This window comes from Tupaia chinensis, unplaced genomic scaffold, assembly GCF_000334495.1.
Source record: "Tupaia chinensis unplaced genomic scaffold, TupChi_1.0 Scaffold144346_1, whole genome shotgun sequence".
Classification (NCBI taxonomy): Eukaryota; Metazoa; Chordata; class Mammalia; order Scandentia; family Tupaiidae; genus Tupaia; species Tupaia belangeri.
The window spans coordinates 5,199,523-5,214,876 of NW_006204205.1; the positions used below are offsets into that span (position 1 = coordinate 5,199,523).

At 40.8% G+C, this 15,354-nt stretch overlaps 1 protein-coding gene across 3 annotated transcripts in view; it reads right to left on the minus strand.

Annotated features, from left to right (window-relative positions):
• Positions 1-1,082: 1,082 nt before the first annotated feature.
• The window catches only part of CDC42SE2 (CDC42 small effector 2), a 68,614-nt gene continuing 54,342 nt past the window's right edge, over positions 1,083-15,354 (minus strand). Inside the window, exons 3-5 of one of the 3 annotated variants that reach the window (XM_014583581.2) lie at positions 11,915-12,016; positions 3,749-3,863; positions 1,083-3,178 (exon numbers count right to left, since the gene is read on the minus strand). In XM_014583581.2, coding sequence (XP_014439067.1) covers positions 3,765-3,863; positions 11,915-12,016 — 201 coding nt within the window. In that variant the 3' untranslated portion in view covers positions 1,083-3,178; positions 3,749-3,764. Of the gene's footprint in view, positions 3,275-3,748; positions 3,864-11,914; positions 12,017-15,354 lie in introns of all 3 variants that reach the window. The other 2 variants (XM_014583580.2, XM_014583582.2) reach the window with 2 other exon arrangements.

Consider the following 15,354-nt stretch of genomic DNA (forward strand, 5'->3'; position numbering starts at 1 on the left):
CTCTCATCCTACCTGTATATTTTTTCCTCTTAAAAAAGTCCTATTTATGAACATTTATTTCATTCTAAGCATCTATTAGTTGTAAGGCAAAGTGTGAAGTTAAAGATTAGAATGAAAGAAGTGTAAATCCTCTTTTAAAGCAAAAATTGACACTTTTTTTTTTTTGTAGCAGGATAGGAGTCTTAACTGAAAGAATACTAAGTGAATTCTGGTAAACAGTTCTAGGAAAGAAAAGCAATATTAAATGAATTAAATGAAATGGAGAAAAACAAACCAGGATTGAAAGAGAACATTTATTGAATCAAAATCAATACTTTCTTTTTAATATCTACAAGCCAACACTGAACTCACTTTATTCAAGAATGAACACAATGTACAAAAAAAGTATGCTTATATTATAAAAATATGTCAATTTTATCTTCTGGGTGCTGAGCAGAAGTCACTTGAAACAAAAATCAAGGCAAACTTGTTTTCTATAATGAAACCGCTATAATTTAATAACAGAAGTGGAAGCGAGTGTGCTGCACAGTGACTTGAAAGGCCCTCCGAGCCGCCGCACTGGAGCTGCGCGCCCCAGCCCCTCCAGCCACGCTTCGCTCTGTGCTCGGCCCGCGCCATGCCCACATCACAGGAAAGTACCTCTCACGGGGCGCAGGTCACTGCGAACATCCCCGCGACCGGACCTGTTGTTTCCTTTAACAGTTGTTAGCATACATTTCAGCGAAGAATTAACAGGATAGTGAATTCTTAGTAGGAAGATCCCACTTATTGACGTAGGTCCAATTTTAAAAGGAGACACTGCTGTGGGGGACAGAAGACCTTTCAAAAACTAGGAGTCTATGAATGTGGGGAAGACCGCCTCTCTGCATACACTCAAATATCCTCAAGCTTCCCTATAAAATTTAAGTCCAAAGTTACTATCACTTTTTTGTAACTTATTTCTTTTTACTGGCACCTCTCCAGGTGTCCCGGGCATGTGCTCTTGTGTACATCTTGTTCCTGTGACGTTAGTGGCAGCTGCAGGACAGTCAGAGGCTGCAGTGCCAGCCTCTGGGGAGCAGTGGATGGATGAGTCTATGAATGTGGGGAAGACCGCCTCTCTGCATACACTCAAATATCCTCAAGCTTCCCTATAAAATTTAAGTCCAAAGTTACTATCACTTTTTTGTAACTTATTTCTTTTTACTGGCACCTCTCCAGGTGTCCCGGGCATGTGCTCTTGTGTACATCTTGTTCCTGTGACGTTAGTGGCAGCTGCAGGACAGTCAGAGGCTGAAGCGCCAGCCTCTGGGGAGCAGTGGATGGATGGACAGAAACTAGGATGAAGTCATGGGTCGGGGAAGAGGGACCATGGCTCCCTGCACTATTATTGCAGAGTTAAATGCAACTATAAAAAGCGTACAAGTTTAAAAGTCAAAGTGAAATATAGACTAAATGGCATCGGTGCTGACAATGCCAAGAAAATCCAGCCCATCTCTTAAAGAGCTTACACAGCAGCTTCCCGGGCAGGAAACCGACCCTCACTGAGCAGAATAACAACGGTACTCGGGCAGATTCCAGAGCTCCCTGTCCACGTGGTGAGTTAATGACAACAGATGAATTAAAGCACAGAGCTTATTGAACAAACTGTAAAATGCCTATTCTGAAGAGTCCAGATGCTTTTCCTTGACAGAGTCTCTCTGTTCTTGGGATTCACATCTATAAAGGCTCAAAACTGCAAAATACAAGGATTGAGTACTCTTATGCCCAACTGTACTAAGTTAAATTCCAAAGAACTGGGGGGACGGGGGATGGGGCTGCTTTCATGTTTTGCCTACGTAAACCTAACACTGATTCAGTTACCTGTTCATAACAACCTGGGACTAAGGTGAGGGACAAGGGATAGATGAAGGCAGACAAGAAAAATGGAAAACTGTTCTTTTATTCAATTACCTAATTCCTTATAAAATTGTTAAGTTTTCAATTAAGCCCCACTTGCTGCATGAAATGTTAATCCTATCAAATGCGGTTAGACAGGCCTGGACCACAGGGTTCACACACACTAATGAGAACACAAATGACTGAGCCTGACTGTACAGTCTAATAGGAAAGAAGCAACATGTACAGAAATATCTGAAATATGTAAAATTTAGGCAGGAGAAACATATTTTGGCACCTGAGAAAGCTTCTTACCAATACCATTAACTAGTCAGCCCACGGGTTCTCACTAGTGTCTCAGCCAGGTCAGTGTGCTGCTCTCGGCAACTTCTGTGGCCCCCAAACAGGTCGCGTACAGAAAGGCCATGACTCTGGGGGTCTACGGTTAGTAGTATAGGCCAGAAATTCAACACCCTGCTACTGGGAACAACTAGATATCAAATATTAAGCAAAAATGGAAAACACATAAAAATAAAGAACGTACACAAAGGCACAGCAAATGAAATGAAGGTGCGTGCTCCGGGTCAGACTGGACGAGTCTTACCACAACACTCCGATACAGAGGCATGCCTGTCTACCGTCACAGGTGTGTGCTCTCGAAATAAATATACTGAACATTTATAACAGAACGAGGGCCTTATGAATGCAAGCTTTTCTTTTATTGCGATTCTAATCAAATAGACCAAAAAGTCATTCTTCTAAAATAAGATAGGCGTCATCTTTTTTCTGTGAAACTGATGTGACGTGGTGCCACAGCTCGCCTTTCTTTCTGTGTCTAATAGCAGCAGTATCGTCAGCCCACGGCCACAAAGAAATCTGTTTCTGGCTTTCCGTGGGCTCTCATCAAAGCAACCTCATAAAGCATGCAGATATTTACTCTGCTGAAGTTTCAAAAAAAAAAAAAAAAGATCATTGTGCTTGTGGGTCTCACACCTTCCAAAATATACATACACGGTGACAAATCAACAAATAATAGCAGGTCCTTGCTTACTAATAAAATCATAAGGCGGGGGGGGGGAGGAGGAAGGAGAAATGTTTAAAATGGATAAAACTGCAAAATGGTGCTAGCATTCACAACAAAGATCATGCCAAGATCAGTTCCACGTTGATTAGACGTTGAAAATTCAGCTATAATCCAAAGAACTCTGCCCATGAGTCCCAAGGCATGCGTGCTGGCGACGGAAATGCAGGGTCCATCTGGTATCTTCTGTGGAGCAGAACAGTAATGTCTCACTGAGAGGGTGAACAAGACGCCTTCACACTTTTTAATAATTAAAAAGAAAAACACAATCACAAGACCAAAAAAATAAAAAAAAAAAGAGTAGTGGACAGAGAAAATGCATAAATTCATAATAACCTATAAAACCAAAAGAAAAAATTATTTTTATAGTTTCAGGGTTCATCCTTTTTTAAAGTAGTCTTTAAAACAATTTGACACATTTACAATGAAAGGTTTCTAAGGAAGTGTTAACTATAAATCACTTCACTAATCACGACACCGCCTGCAGTATCACCACTCTAGGTAATCATGCCCTAACAGACACGTAAGAGCACCCCCTCCCCAACCAGAGGTCTCAAGGCCTTCAGCGTTCTTCAAAAGGAAAAGAACCTAAAACTCGCATTCAAAATACAGTAACTGCCTAGAACCATCCTTTCTCACTAAGTTCACACAATCCTGTATTTTTATGTTTCCAAGTTCACAATTAAAAAAATAAATAGAACGAAATACACATTTTTTTTAACCCCGAGGCTTAGTTAAGGTTGTCCATGGCATCTGCTGTTTGTGGGCCATGTTGGCCTTGAGGTCCTGGCCCCCAGCTCAGGTACTCACTGGAGAAGGGACGGGGCTATCCTGCCTTTGTGTCCACGAGCTGCATCTGCACATTGGCAGACATGCCCCCTCCATAGCCACCTTTGGACTGCATTTGGTTCTGGATGGAGCTAACCTAAAACAAGAAGAAAACAAAACGAAGTCAGGAACTCGGTCTACGGCAACGAGGTGATTCTTTTCCTGTCATTTTAGCTGGTGTGCTTGTTCAAAAGGGCACTTTTACAGAAAGAAATCTCTAACTTGTTACAAAGTTAAGAGTTTTCATGTTATCACGGCAAATGATAAGAACAGTAATTAAAACTTTTTTTTAACAACTCCCTCTCTCTCCTTTATCTGCTTTCCAATTACTAAAAATCCATTTAGTAATTCACAAGGTACTTGTTAACATTTCAAAAACAGTTAAAAAAAAAAATACAGATCAACTCAACTTTCTCTTCCTCAATTTCAAGTACCTTAAAAGAGAGAGAGAGAGATTTTTGCACTTCCTGTGCTGATAGCAGGCCCGCAAGCATGGTGAATGTCCCTAAAACCCGCCGGACCTTCTGTGAGAAGTGTGGCAAGCGCCCACCTCACGAAGTGACACAGTACAAAAAAGGCAAGGATTCTCTGTGTGCTCGGGGACAGCGGCGTTATGACAGGAAGCACAGTGGCTGTGGTGGACAGACTAAGCCTATTTTCCAGAAAAATGCAAAAACTACCAAGAAGATTGTGCTGAGGCTTGAACGTGTTGGGCCCAACTGCAGATCTCAGAGAATACTGGCTATTAAGAGAAGTGAGCACTCTGAACTGGGAGGAGATTAGAAGAGAAAGAGTAAGTGAAGAGTCAAGTGATCCAGTCCTAAGCCTCACCTTTTGTTTTACTATGAAGATGACAAAATCTTGAGGTGAATGTTCACCTCATTTGATTACAGTTGGTCTTTTTGTGAGGAAATAAAGTAATCAGTGGTTCAAGTCCCGAACCTGGCAGCTTGCTTTCTCACTTCCCTTCTATCTGTCTGTCTCCAGTCAACTTCAATAAAATAAAATTAATTAATTAAATTAAATAATTACAATGAATAAAATTAAATAATTTTTTAAAATTTAAAACATATATATAGAATTTGAAAGTATAAAATACATAGGTTATTTAAATCTAAAAGGGTTAAGTGAGAAAATGTGTTTGGCTCTTAAATAGGTTCAGTTTTACTGATCTGGAAATCTCATTTAAGTGGAACATAATGAGGTATTACTCTAATATGTTCACATTAATCAAATGATTGGGTAAACACATAAGAAAGAGAAGCTGACATATATATAGAATTTGAAAGTATAAAATACATAGGTTATTTAAATCTAAAAGGGTTAAGTGAGAAAATGTGTTTGGCTCTTAAATAGGTTCAGTTTTACTGATCTGGAAATCTCATTTAAGTGGAACATAATGAGGTATTACTCTAATATGTTCACATTAATCAAATGATTGGGTAAACACATAAGAAAGAGAAGCTGAGAGACCACAAATCTCAGAAGCCATTTACATCTGAGGTGTGCCCTGCTGTGTTCAGGGACCAAGACTACTGAAGAACCTGCTCTAAACCCCATCCTCCAGACCCCAAAACTCAGTTTTAGAAACCTTCCCCAGCCAATTAGCCAAAACGACTAAAATTCAGAGAAGAAAGACTGCAGAGTGAGCAGCAAGGAGACGTACAGAGCTGCAAAGAGCACAGCTCATCTCCTCCCACACGCCTCTGAACTCTCAGTAGAAAGCCCGCAGTCAGTCCAGGTGTGCCTATTCCCTAAAAACTGTGAGGCCTTTGTAATATCCAGTTCCGAGGTCAAAAGCACAGGTTGCTTGGTGAGCATCAGGGATATGGAACTGCAGAAAGACTGCAGATCACCTTCTCCCACACACCTCTAATGCTCAGAATTAACCCCAAGAAATTAGGAAGAAATGTATAATCCATCCGATGACCAGAAACCACTGCAGACACACAGAAATATGAGAAACCAAGAAAATATCTCTCTCCCAAGGGAAAAGAACCACCCTGTGTCATCCACAGACAGTACAATGGAACTCATGTAAATGTCTGATAAGGAATTCAGAATATTCACAGTGACAAAACTAAATGAGATGCAACAGCTGAGAGACAATGAACTCCAGAAGGTGCAAGAGAAGAGACAATGAGTTCCAAGAGATGAGGAAGTTCTTCTATGATTTGAAAGAAGAAATACACACCATAAGGAAGAATCAAATGGAGCTGTTAGAGATGAAACCTATAATACAGGAAATCAAAACCTCCCTCAAAAGTATTCAAAGCAGGGAACCAGCAGTTAGTGTAATGGCTATGTCGCTGGACTCCCACGTAGTAGACCGCGGTTCGCATCCCAGACCCGGTGGCTTACAACTCACGCCGGGCGCATGTGCATGCGTGCCCAAGATCCCGAGAGGAGAATGGAGGAGAAAGGATTGTGGCATGACCATCCCCAGGGGGGGTGATTTCTCACTTTCTGTCTCTATGTCTCTCTCTCTGTCTGTCTGGCGAGCGCACGTGCCCTATCGCGAAAAACCTCTCAAAAAAAAAAAAAAGTATTCAAAGCAGATTAGACCATGTGGAAGAGCAAATCATGGATGCTGAAGACAAAATTTCTGACTTAGAAAAAGTTACCAAAAAGACTGAGAAAATACCCCCCCCCCAAAAGAGCATAACATACAAGAAATACTAGATACTATTAAGCACCCAAACATCCAGATAATCTGTTTCCCAGAAGGTGAAGAAACTAATAAAGGCATTGATAATCTATTCCATGAAATCCTGGAAGAAAACTTTCCAAACCTAGAGAGGCATTCAAATATCCAGATTGGCCAAGACCACAGATAAAGACAAGATATTCAAATAGGCAAGAGAGAAACTTCAGGTTACTTACAAAGGTTATCCCATCAGGCTAACATCAGACCTCTCATTGGAAACAATGCAAGCAAGGAAATAATGGGAAAATCTATCAGAAGTGTTAAATGAAAAGCAATTTCAATCAAGAATATACCCAGCAAGATAATCTTTTATATGAGAAGAAGAGATAAAAACATTCTCAGATAAGCAAAACCTGAAATGATTTACCAACACCAGACCAGCTCTTCAAGAAGTTCTGAAGGGAGTGTTATCCCAGGAAAACGAGACAGAAACAAGCGAACAAAAACCAAAGAAAATGACCAACATAATAGTAGGGACAGGTTTGGAAATATCAGTAATAATGCTGAATGATGGGATCAGCAGATGGCATAATGGTTACATCACTGGACTCCCACATTGTCGAATGTGGTTTGAGTCCCAGACCCGAGGCTAAAAAGTCATGCATGCCCAAAATCTCGAGAAGAGAACAGAGAAGGGATTGTGGTGTGGCCATCCCCTCTTGGGTGATTTCTTGCTTTCTGTCTCTCTGTTTCTCTCCATCTCTCTGGCAAGCACACACATCCTATAGCAAAAATCTTTCCACACACACACAAAAAAGTTGAATGTTAACTTCTAGGATTTAAACACAAAGACTGCAAATTCAACAGAAGAGAGATTAATTACATGGGACTAAAGGTAAAATAGATTTTATGACTTCCGAGTTAAACATTACTGTTTTTTTTTTAGTATGCTTTGTTTTCCAGATTTAAGGATTTTGCTTTCTTTTGAGTTGTTGATAGGTTCAGCAATTTGTTAAAATTTTTCTATTTGTTTTTTAAAACTGCAACATAAACTTTTCTCCCTTCCTGACCCCTATAGAATCAGCACATTTGGAAGTGTTCTTATTTTGTGGCAGAAGGGTTATTTGCATAAGTTCAAAAATACCTACTGCCTTGCATCAGAAACTGGAAATAATTCATTATTGCCAGGACTTTGACTGGAATGTCATATCGGAAGATATGACCAGAAAACTATGGAACTACAGTAGATCTCAAGAAAGTCAACAGAAGCTCTTGGAAAGAATGCCTGGTACCATAAACAGTTCTGCCTGGCAGAGAGGATTAGAGACGCCATATGAAAGAATTTGTTCCATAAAATAACCTAGACCTTTCCAGTCTAGCATTTTTTCCCCAAGAATTAATTTTACTCATGATTATTATTTTTTTGATTTGACCAGAGAGACACAGAGAGAAGGAAAGTGAGAAAGCAAGCTGCCAGGTCTAGGACATGAACCATAGATAGCCATGTGGGAATCCAACACCTTAACCACCATGCCACCTGCCCGTCCAGCACTGTAATCAGTAGAGATTGCAAAAGAGCAGCCACAATCAGAGGATTAACTTGAGGAAGATTTTGAAGGAAGAAAAAGAGACTGATCTTTGCTAGCAGATAGTATGCTACAGAATACCTGGTAGGCAGAGATGAGCAGGGAGGGTTCACGTGCAAACTGTGTGCTGGGTATTTGCTTCTCAACAGTTGAGTAGTTGACATGTACATATTTTCTCAAAACTATTTAAAACTATACAGTCTGTTATTATAGATTAACAAACAAAATTATAAGAAATACTTTTAAAATTATCTTTAAAATTCAGTTTTTTGAAAAATTTTAAAAGAATTATTTAATTTTATTTATTCATTCATTTATCTTAATTTGACCACAGAAAGAGAGAGAGAGAAAAAGAGAGGGAAAGCAACACACCAAGTCCAGGACTTGAACCGTGGTTGGCCATATGGGAGTGTCCAGCGCCTTAATCACTATGCCACCTGCTGGTCCCAGTTTTTTGAAATTTTGAAAATTGTTTTCTATTAACTGCCAAGAACTATGGAGTATGAGCAGAAAATTTCGATATGTAAAGTAAATGTCTGTGGGAGAATGTAAAAAATAAATAAATAAAATAGACATCAAAAGGGGATGGCCATGCCACAATCCTTCTCCTCCATTCTCCTCTGGGGATCTTGGGCACGCATGCGTGCGCACACACACCTGGTGTGAGTTTAAGCCACCAGATCCGGGATTTAAACCACGATCAACAACATGGGAGTCCAGCAACACAGCCATTATTATGTCAATCAACGGCTGGTCCCAATTTAGGCCTATTTAAAAACAGTATCTCTGGGCCAGCAGGTGGTCTGGTGGTTGAGGCACTAGACTCCTACATGGCCAACCTTGGTTCAAGTCCCGGACCTGGCAGCTTGCTTTCCCTTTCTCTTTCTTTCTCTCTCTCATTAAAATAAATGAATGGGGGACCAGCAGGTGGCGTGGTGGTTAAGGTGCTGGACACTCCCACATGGCTGACCACAGTTCAAGTCCTGGACCTGATGGCTTACTTTCTGACTTTCTCTCCCTCTCTCTCTCTCTGTGTGTGTGTGTGTGTCTCTCTCTCTCTATGGTCAAATTAAAATAAATAAAATTAAAATAAATCTTTAAAAAAAGGAATGAATGAATGAATGATTAAATATAATTTTTTTGAGATTTTTTTTGCTAAAGGGAGTGTGCGTTCACCAAAGAGAGAAAGAGAGAGAAAGCGAAAAATCACCCCCCGGGGGGATGGTCATATCATAATCCCTTCTCCTCCATTCTCTTCTCGGGATCTTGGACACGCATGCACATGTGCCCAGCATGTTTGAAGCCACCAGGTCCGGAGCTTGAACCTCGGTTTACTATATGGGAGTCCTGTGATGTAACTATTAGGCCATCTGCTGGTCCCAATAAATATATCTTTTTTTATTAAGTTGATGATTTTCTTTTAAAAAAATATTATTTAACTTCATTTATTTATTTATTTAAATTTGACCAGAGAAAGACAGAGCAAGAGAATGGGAGGGAAAGTGAGAGAGCAAATCACCACATATGGACTCGAACCACAGTCAGCCATGTGGGAGTCGAGCACCTTTAATCACCATGCCACCTGCTGGCCCCAATCTTTTTAAAAGATTAACTAAGACAAAACAAAACAACACACCATCTTAGGGACAGCAAGTGGCATGGTGGTTAGGGTGCTGGACTCGCACATGGCTGACCACAGTCATAGTTCCAGACCTGGTCATTGTTTTCTCACTCCCCCAGGTCCCCTCCCCCTCTAGTGAGTGCACATCCCTATAGCAAATTAAAAATAATAATAATAATAATAATAGGGACTAGCAGATGGCATAATGGTTATATTACCGGACTCTTACATAGCTGACCACAGTTCGAGTGGCAGACCTGGTTGCTTAAAATTCACGCTGGGCATGTGTGTGTGCGTGCCCAAAATCCCAAGAGAAGGGACTGCGGCATGGCCATCCCCCATGGAGATCATGAACTAAAATTTAATCCTTTCTATATAGATTTTTAAAAATTATCTGAAATGATGAAGATATTTGTTGAAAGAAGTTAAAATAATGAACACAAAACAACTCGTTCTATTTGTATATTAACTAGTAACTATATTGGGACCAGCGGATGGAGTAATGGTTATGTCACTGGACTCTCCTACATAGCTGACCACAGTTCAAATCCTATCTCTGGGGGCTTTAAACTCATGCTGGGCACATATGCACACATCCCCAAGATGCCAGGAAGAGAATGGAGGAGAATGAATTGCGGTGCGGCCTCCCCCTGAAGGTGATTTGTTTTCTGTCTCTCTGTTTCCAGTGAGCACAGAGCATACATGTCCTATAGCAAAAATTTGTAAGAAAAAAAAAATAGTAAGTATATTAATCAAAGTAAACTTAGTTTTTTCCATCCCTGTTGATCTAAGAAACAAAGGTGGGGGACCAGCAGGTGGCATGGTGGTTAAGGCGCTGGATACGCCCACATGGTCGACCATGGTTCAAGTCTTGGACCTGGCGGCTTGCTTTGTCACTTTCCCTCTCTTTCTCCGTGTGTGTCTCTCCAGTCAAATTAAAATATATGAATGAATAAATAAAAAGCTTTGAAAAAAAAAGAAAGAAAGAAACAAACAAACAAAGGTACTGAGTCTGTTTTCACAGCAACATGCCACCTCCATGTCCATAAAGGCAGTCAAGTGAAACAAAGCACTTTCCCTAAAACACATTTAAAACAAACAAGCTGCTTCCTTTCCAGGAAGCTACTGTCACTCCTTTGCTTACCTAGTAACTGAAGTAAGGAATGTGTTTGCCGTATCCAGGATACCCATCTACCTATTAAAAGTCCCTGTTCTCTTAGTAAGTCTTCTGCAAAGGCTGTCCAGTGAGCCTGTATACAGTGAATCATAATCTTAAATTCACAAACACCGCACTGACGTCAGTTCTGAGAACTTCAGGAATCAGCCGGGACTTTGATTCTCAGTGGCCTGCCTAAGGGCAGAATAAGGCAGAGTCCAGTAAAAACCTTTTCTGGCAGGCAGCATGTGGTGTGGTCGTTAGGCGCTGGACTCCCACATGGCAAACTGTGATTCGAGTCCTGGACTGATGGCTTGAAAATCACCCTGAGCTATGCGTGCATTCATACCCAAAATCCCAGGAGAATGGAAAAGAAGGGATTGTGGTGTGGCCACCCTCCAGGAGGGTGCTTTCTCACTTTCCCTCTCACTAACCTGGTGGCAAAAACATTTAAAAAAAAAAAAAAGCCCTTTTCTGATGTTTCTATTACATTGCATTCTGATTTTCTCTTAGATGAAAATTAAGAAATAAAAAATTCTAAGTAAATCTAAAATTTATTCTGAAATTCACTGAAACCTCTATAAGACAGCAAATTGATCTTATTTCTGCTCTTCATACTCTATTGCCAAATATGACCAATTTTTGCTGCGTTCCCTCAGGGAATGTGTACAAATTCTAATCCTCTGGGTAGTGCATAGGAACTTGTATTATAGTTAATAAATAAATCACAAACATCCTATGATCATCGGGTAAAGGCTAATACTTTATGAAGTAAATGCAATGAAAATACTTGCAAAGGGGAACTGAACTTAAGGGAACAAAAAGAGATAAAATATTATTAAAAGCTGATTTCCAAGTCTCTTTTGGTAGAAGCATGAGAATCAATGGGATATTAACTTCCATTCTAATCTCAAGGCCTTTAAAGCTTAAAGTATTCAAGAAACAGGATGCTATGAAAAGACAGAAACAAATATACAACTTGGCAAGCTAGAGAAATTAATTTTTCATTATTCATTTTCTTCTATATTCACATTATCTATGTGTATCCAGTGTCTATGAATTCATTTAGAGTGTCATTCAAAACACATACGTTTCCTATGATGGCCCGAGGCAGCTGCACGTCCCACCACACACTTACTGAATTCATCCCGCTGAACAGGTCTCCCGATCCCACGTGAGCCGTGTGCACAAAGTTCGTTGGCTCGCCAATCATACTCCGGTCAATCCGTCGTCGCCTTTTCTAAAATATGAGGAAAAATGTGTTGAGAAAATTATCTTATTAAAAATGTATTCTGGGGAACCAGGAGTTAGCATAATGGCTATGTCGCTGGACTCCCACGTAGTCGACCGCGGTTCGCGTCCCAGACCCGGTGGCTTAAAACTCACGCCGGGCGCGTGTGCGTGCATGCCCAAGATCCCGAGAGGAGATCCTTTGATTGTGGCGTGGACACCCCCCTGGGGGGTGATTTCTCGCTTTCTGTCTCTATGTCTGTCTCTGTCTGTCTGGCGAGCGCACGCGCCCTATAGCAAAAACCTCTCAAAAAAAAAAATGTATTCTGATAGACTTATATACTATGGATGAACAAATTACTTGGTAATTTAATAAATCTGCCTTGGTTGCAAAAATGCCTACACCTAGCTCACCACAATACCTCGTAGGATAAAATCCCCAGTAATAATATGTGCACAAAAAAATGGTTAGTACTGTAAAAGAACAGGATATTCTTTAGAATGTAATAGATTTGGCCTAGCTTTAGCCATCTACATATTTGTAAAATGATCACATAAGCTTTACTCCTTTTTATTTTTTATCGGGAAATTTTTGCTACAGGGCATGTGTGCTCACTGGGAGAGACAGAGATTGAAAGAGAGATAGGAAGAATTCACCCCCAGGGGGATGGCCAGGCCACAATCCCTTTCCTCCATTCTCCTCCTGTGACCTTGGGCACACATGAACATGCACACATGCCCGGCATAAGTTTCAAGTCTCTGGGTCCAGGACTTGAACTGCAGTTGACTATGTGGGAGTCCAACGATGTAACCATTATACCATCCGCTGGTCCCAAGTTTTATTCTTTTAAAAAAATTAGAAAAATGTAAAATCATCAGTCACCATTAACTACTAGCAAAGAACAGTGTGACTAGAGCCCAGCGCTCTGATTTTAATTGCTTTCTTTCGTCTTTATGAACTATTTTTTTTTTTATGAACTATGTTTTGATGGTTATTTCCTGGGCTTTACTCCACTTCCTTTCCACACCTGAGTGAGGGTCATTCAGCTGTCATGTGTGTGTGTGTTGTGTGCACACACATGCACGTGTCTGTCTGTAGAGGGCATGATGTGTTCCTACTCCACCTATCATTTTCTGGTCTGTTCTCGCTATAAACAAATGCTGACCAAACTCAGTCAAGTAGGCCAAGGCTTAGTGACTCCCTAATTTTGGATAAACACTTTATTATACAGTCTGGACCCTGTTTCCCAGTAGCTTTAGCCACCAACTGGAATAGCTAAAGCACCAATATACCACCTCTCCTTACCCTGTGGCTGTCTCACTGACCATCTGAAATTTTTCCAGATGACACTGTTCTGTGTATTCCTTTTTGCTACTTCTGGAGTTCTTATATGGACATCTGAGTGTATGTATATAATCTTCTGAGTTTCTTGTATTTTCATTTCTCTCTCTCTTTTTTGTTTTTTAACTGCCAGAGGCACATACATTCATCAGTGAGAGAGAGAGAGAGAACAAGCGTAAACAACCCCCAATAGACATGGTCATGCCACAATCCTTCCTTTTCCTTCCCTCCTCTATTTCTCCATCCTGCCAGGATTTCAGTGGCATGTTTCTCAAGCTGCTGGGACCAGGATTAGAGCCATGGTCAGTCATGTGGAATCCAGCTCCCAATGCACAATGCTTAACAAGGGCATTGTAGAGCCAGCTGTTGATCTATTATTTTCATTTCTCTTCATAATTTCACTTCATCAAAAAATAACTACTTGGGACCAGCAGTTAGCGTAATGGCTATGTCGCTGGACTCCCACGTAGTCGACCGCGGTTCACGTCCCGGACCCAGTGGCTTAAACTCACGCCAGGCGCGTGTGCGTGCATGCCCAAGATCCAGAGAGGAGAATGGAGGAGAAGGGATTGTGGCGTGGCCATTCCCCCTGGGGGGTGATTTCTCGCTTTCTATCTCTCTGTCTCTCTCTGTCTGGCGAGTGCACGCGCCCTATAGCAAAAACCTCTAAAAAACAAACAAACAAACAAACAAAATATAAATAACTACTTGATCCTCTTCAGGAGGTCATCATTTTTTTTTTTTTCATGAAAGCCAGACAATAAATATTTTGGGCTTGCAGGCCAATACAGTTTCTGTTGTAGATCTGGTCAACTTTGCCATTCCAGTATGAAAACAGCTATAAGCAATATGTAAACAAACGAGTGTAGCTGTGTTTCAGCAAAAGTTTATTTATTTTTAAAGAACTTTAATTTTATTTATTCATTCATTAATTTTAATTTGATGAAAAAGAGAAAGAGAGGGAAAATGAAAAAGTAAGCCACCAGGTCTGGGATTCAAACCGTGCTCGATCATGTGGGAGTGTCCAGTGACTTAACCACCATGCCATCCCCCGCCCCCAACACCTCCTCCAGTAAAGAATTATTTATAAAAACAGGTGGCTAGCTGGATTTAGCCTGCAAATAGTAGTACTGACCCCAGTACTAGATCAGTAATATTTTCAGTAGTAGCCACATAAGTTTTATTTTTCCATTCTGGTTATTGTTCATGAGCTTTCTTCAGCGTGATGTTGTTACAGGACTTTTTAATCTCTGAGATTTTGTAGTATATTTTTCCCCTTTAAAATGTCTGATTTATTAATTAAACTATAATGCTTGGAAGCAAAATATTCTCATTTATTTCTCCAAATTTAGTTACTTCATGCTGTTTTTTTAAAAGGATGACAAGAAATGCAGTCTATTTTGGAGGGCCCTGTTCCAGAGAATCACTTAAAGCTTTCAAGTTATAACTGCATGGAAAGCCAAGAGAGGGTCCAGATCTTCTGTTTTTGTTTTGTTTTGTTTTAAGTTTTCTAGTTCTTTGCACGATACACTGGTTTCTTGCTTTTCTTTTCTTTTTTAACATTGTCAGAGGGTGCAGGCACTGGCCAGAGAGAGAGAGAGGCAGAGAGAGAAGGTACTCCCACACGCCTTCTATGTGGTAAGGCACAGCCATGCCACAATCCCTCCTCCACTTCTCCATCCTGTCAGGACTGGAGGCATGCATGCACACACAGCCAGCATGTTTTTCAGTCTGCTAGGGCTGGAATTCAAACCACAGTTGGCCATGTGAGACCCAGCTTCCCTTTACCACCAGGTTACAGGGCTAACTGGGAGTCTTGATTGCCCCTTGCCTCGTGAACATGCAGAAGCAACTTCTAACAGCTCTGAATCTGCATCATTTCCTCCGGAAGGGTGTGTTTAGAGCCTGGAGGAAGGCTGCACAGAACAATGAACAGCACACGGCTGGGAGAAGAATTACCATGGTATGCTCAGAAAACCACCATCTCTAATGTTTCTGGAAAGAGT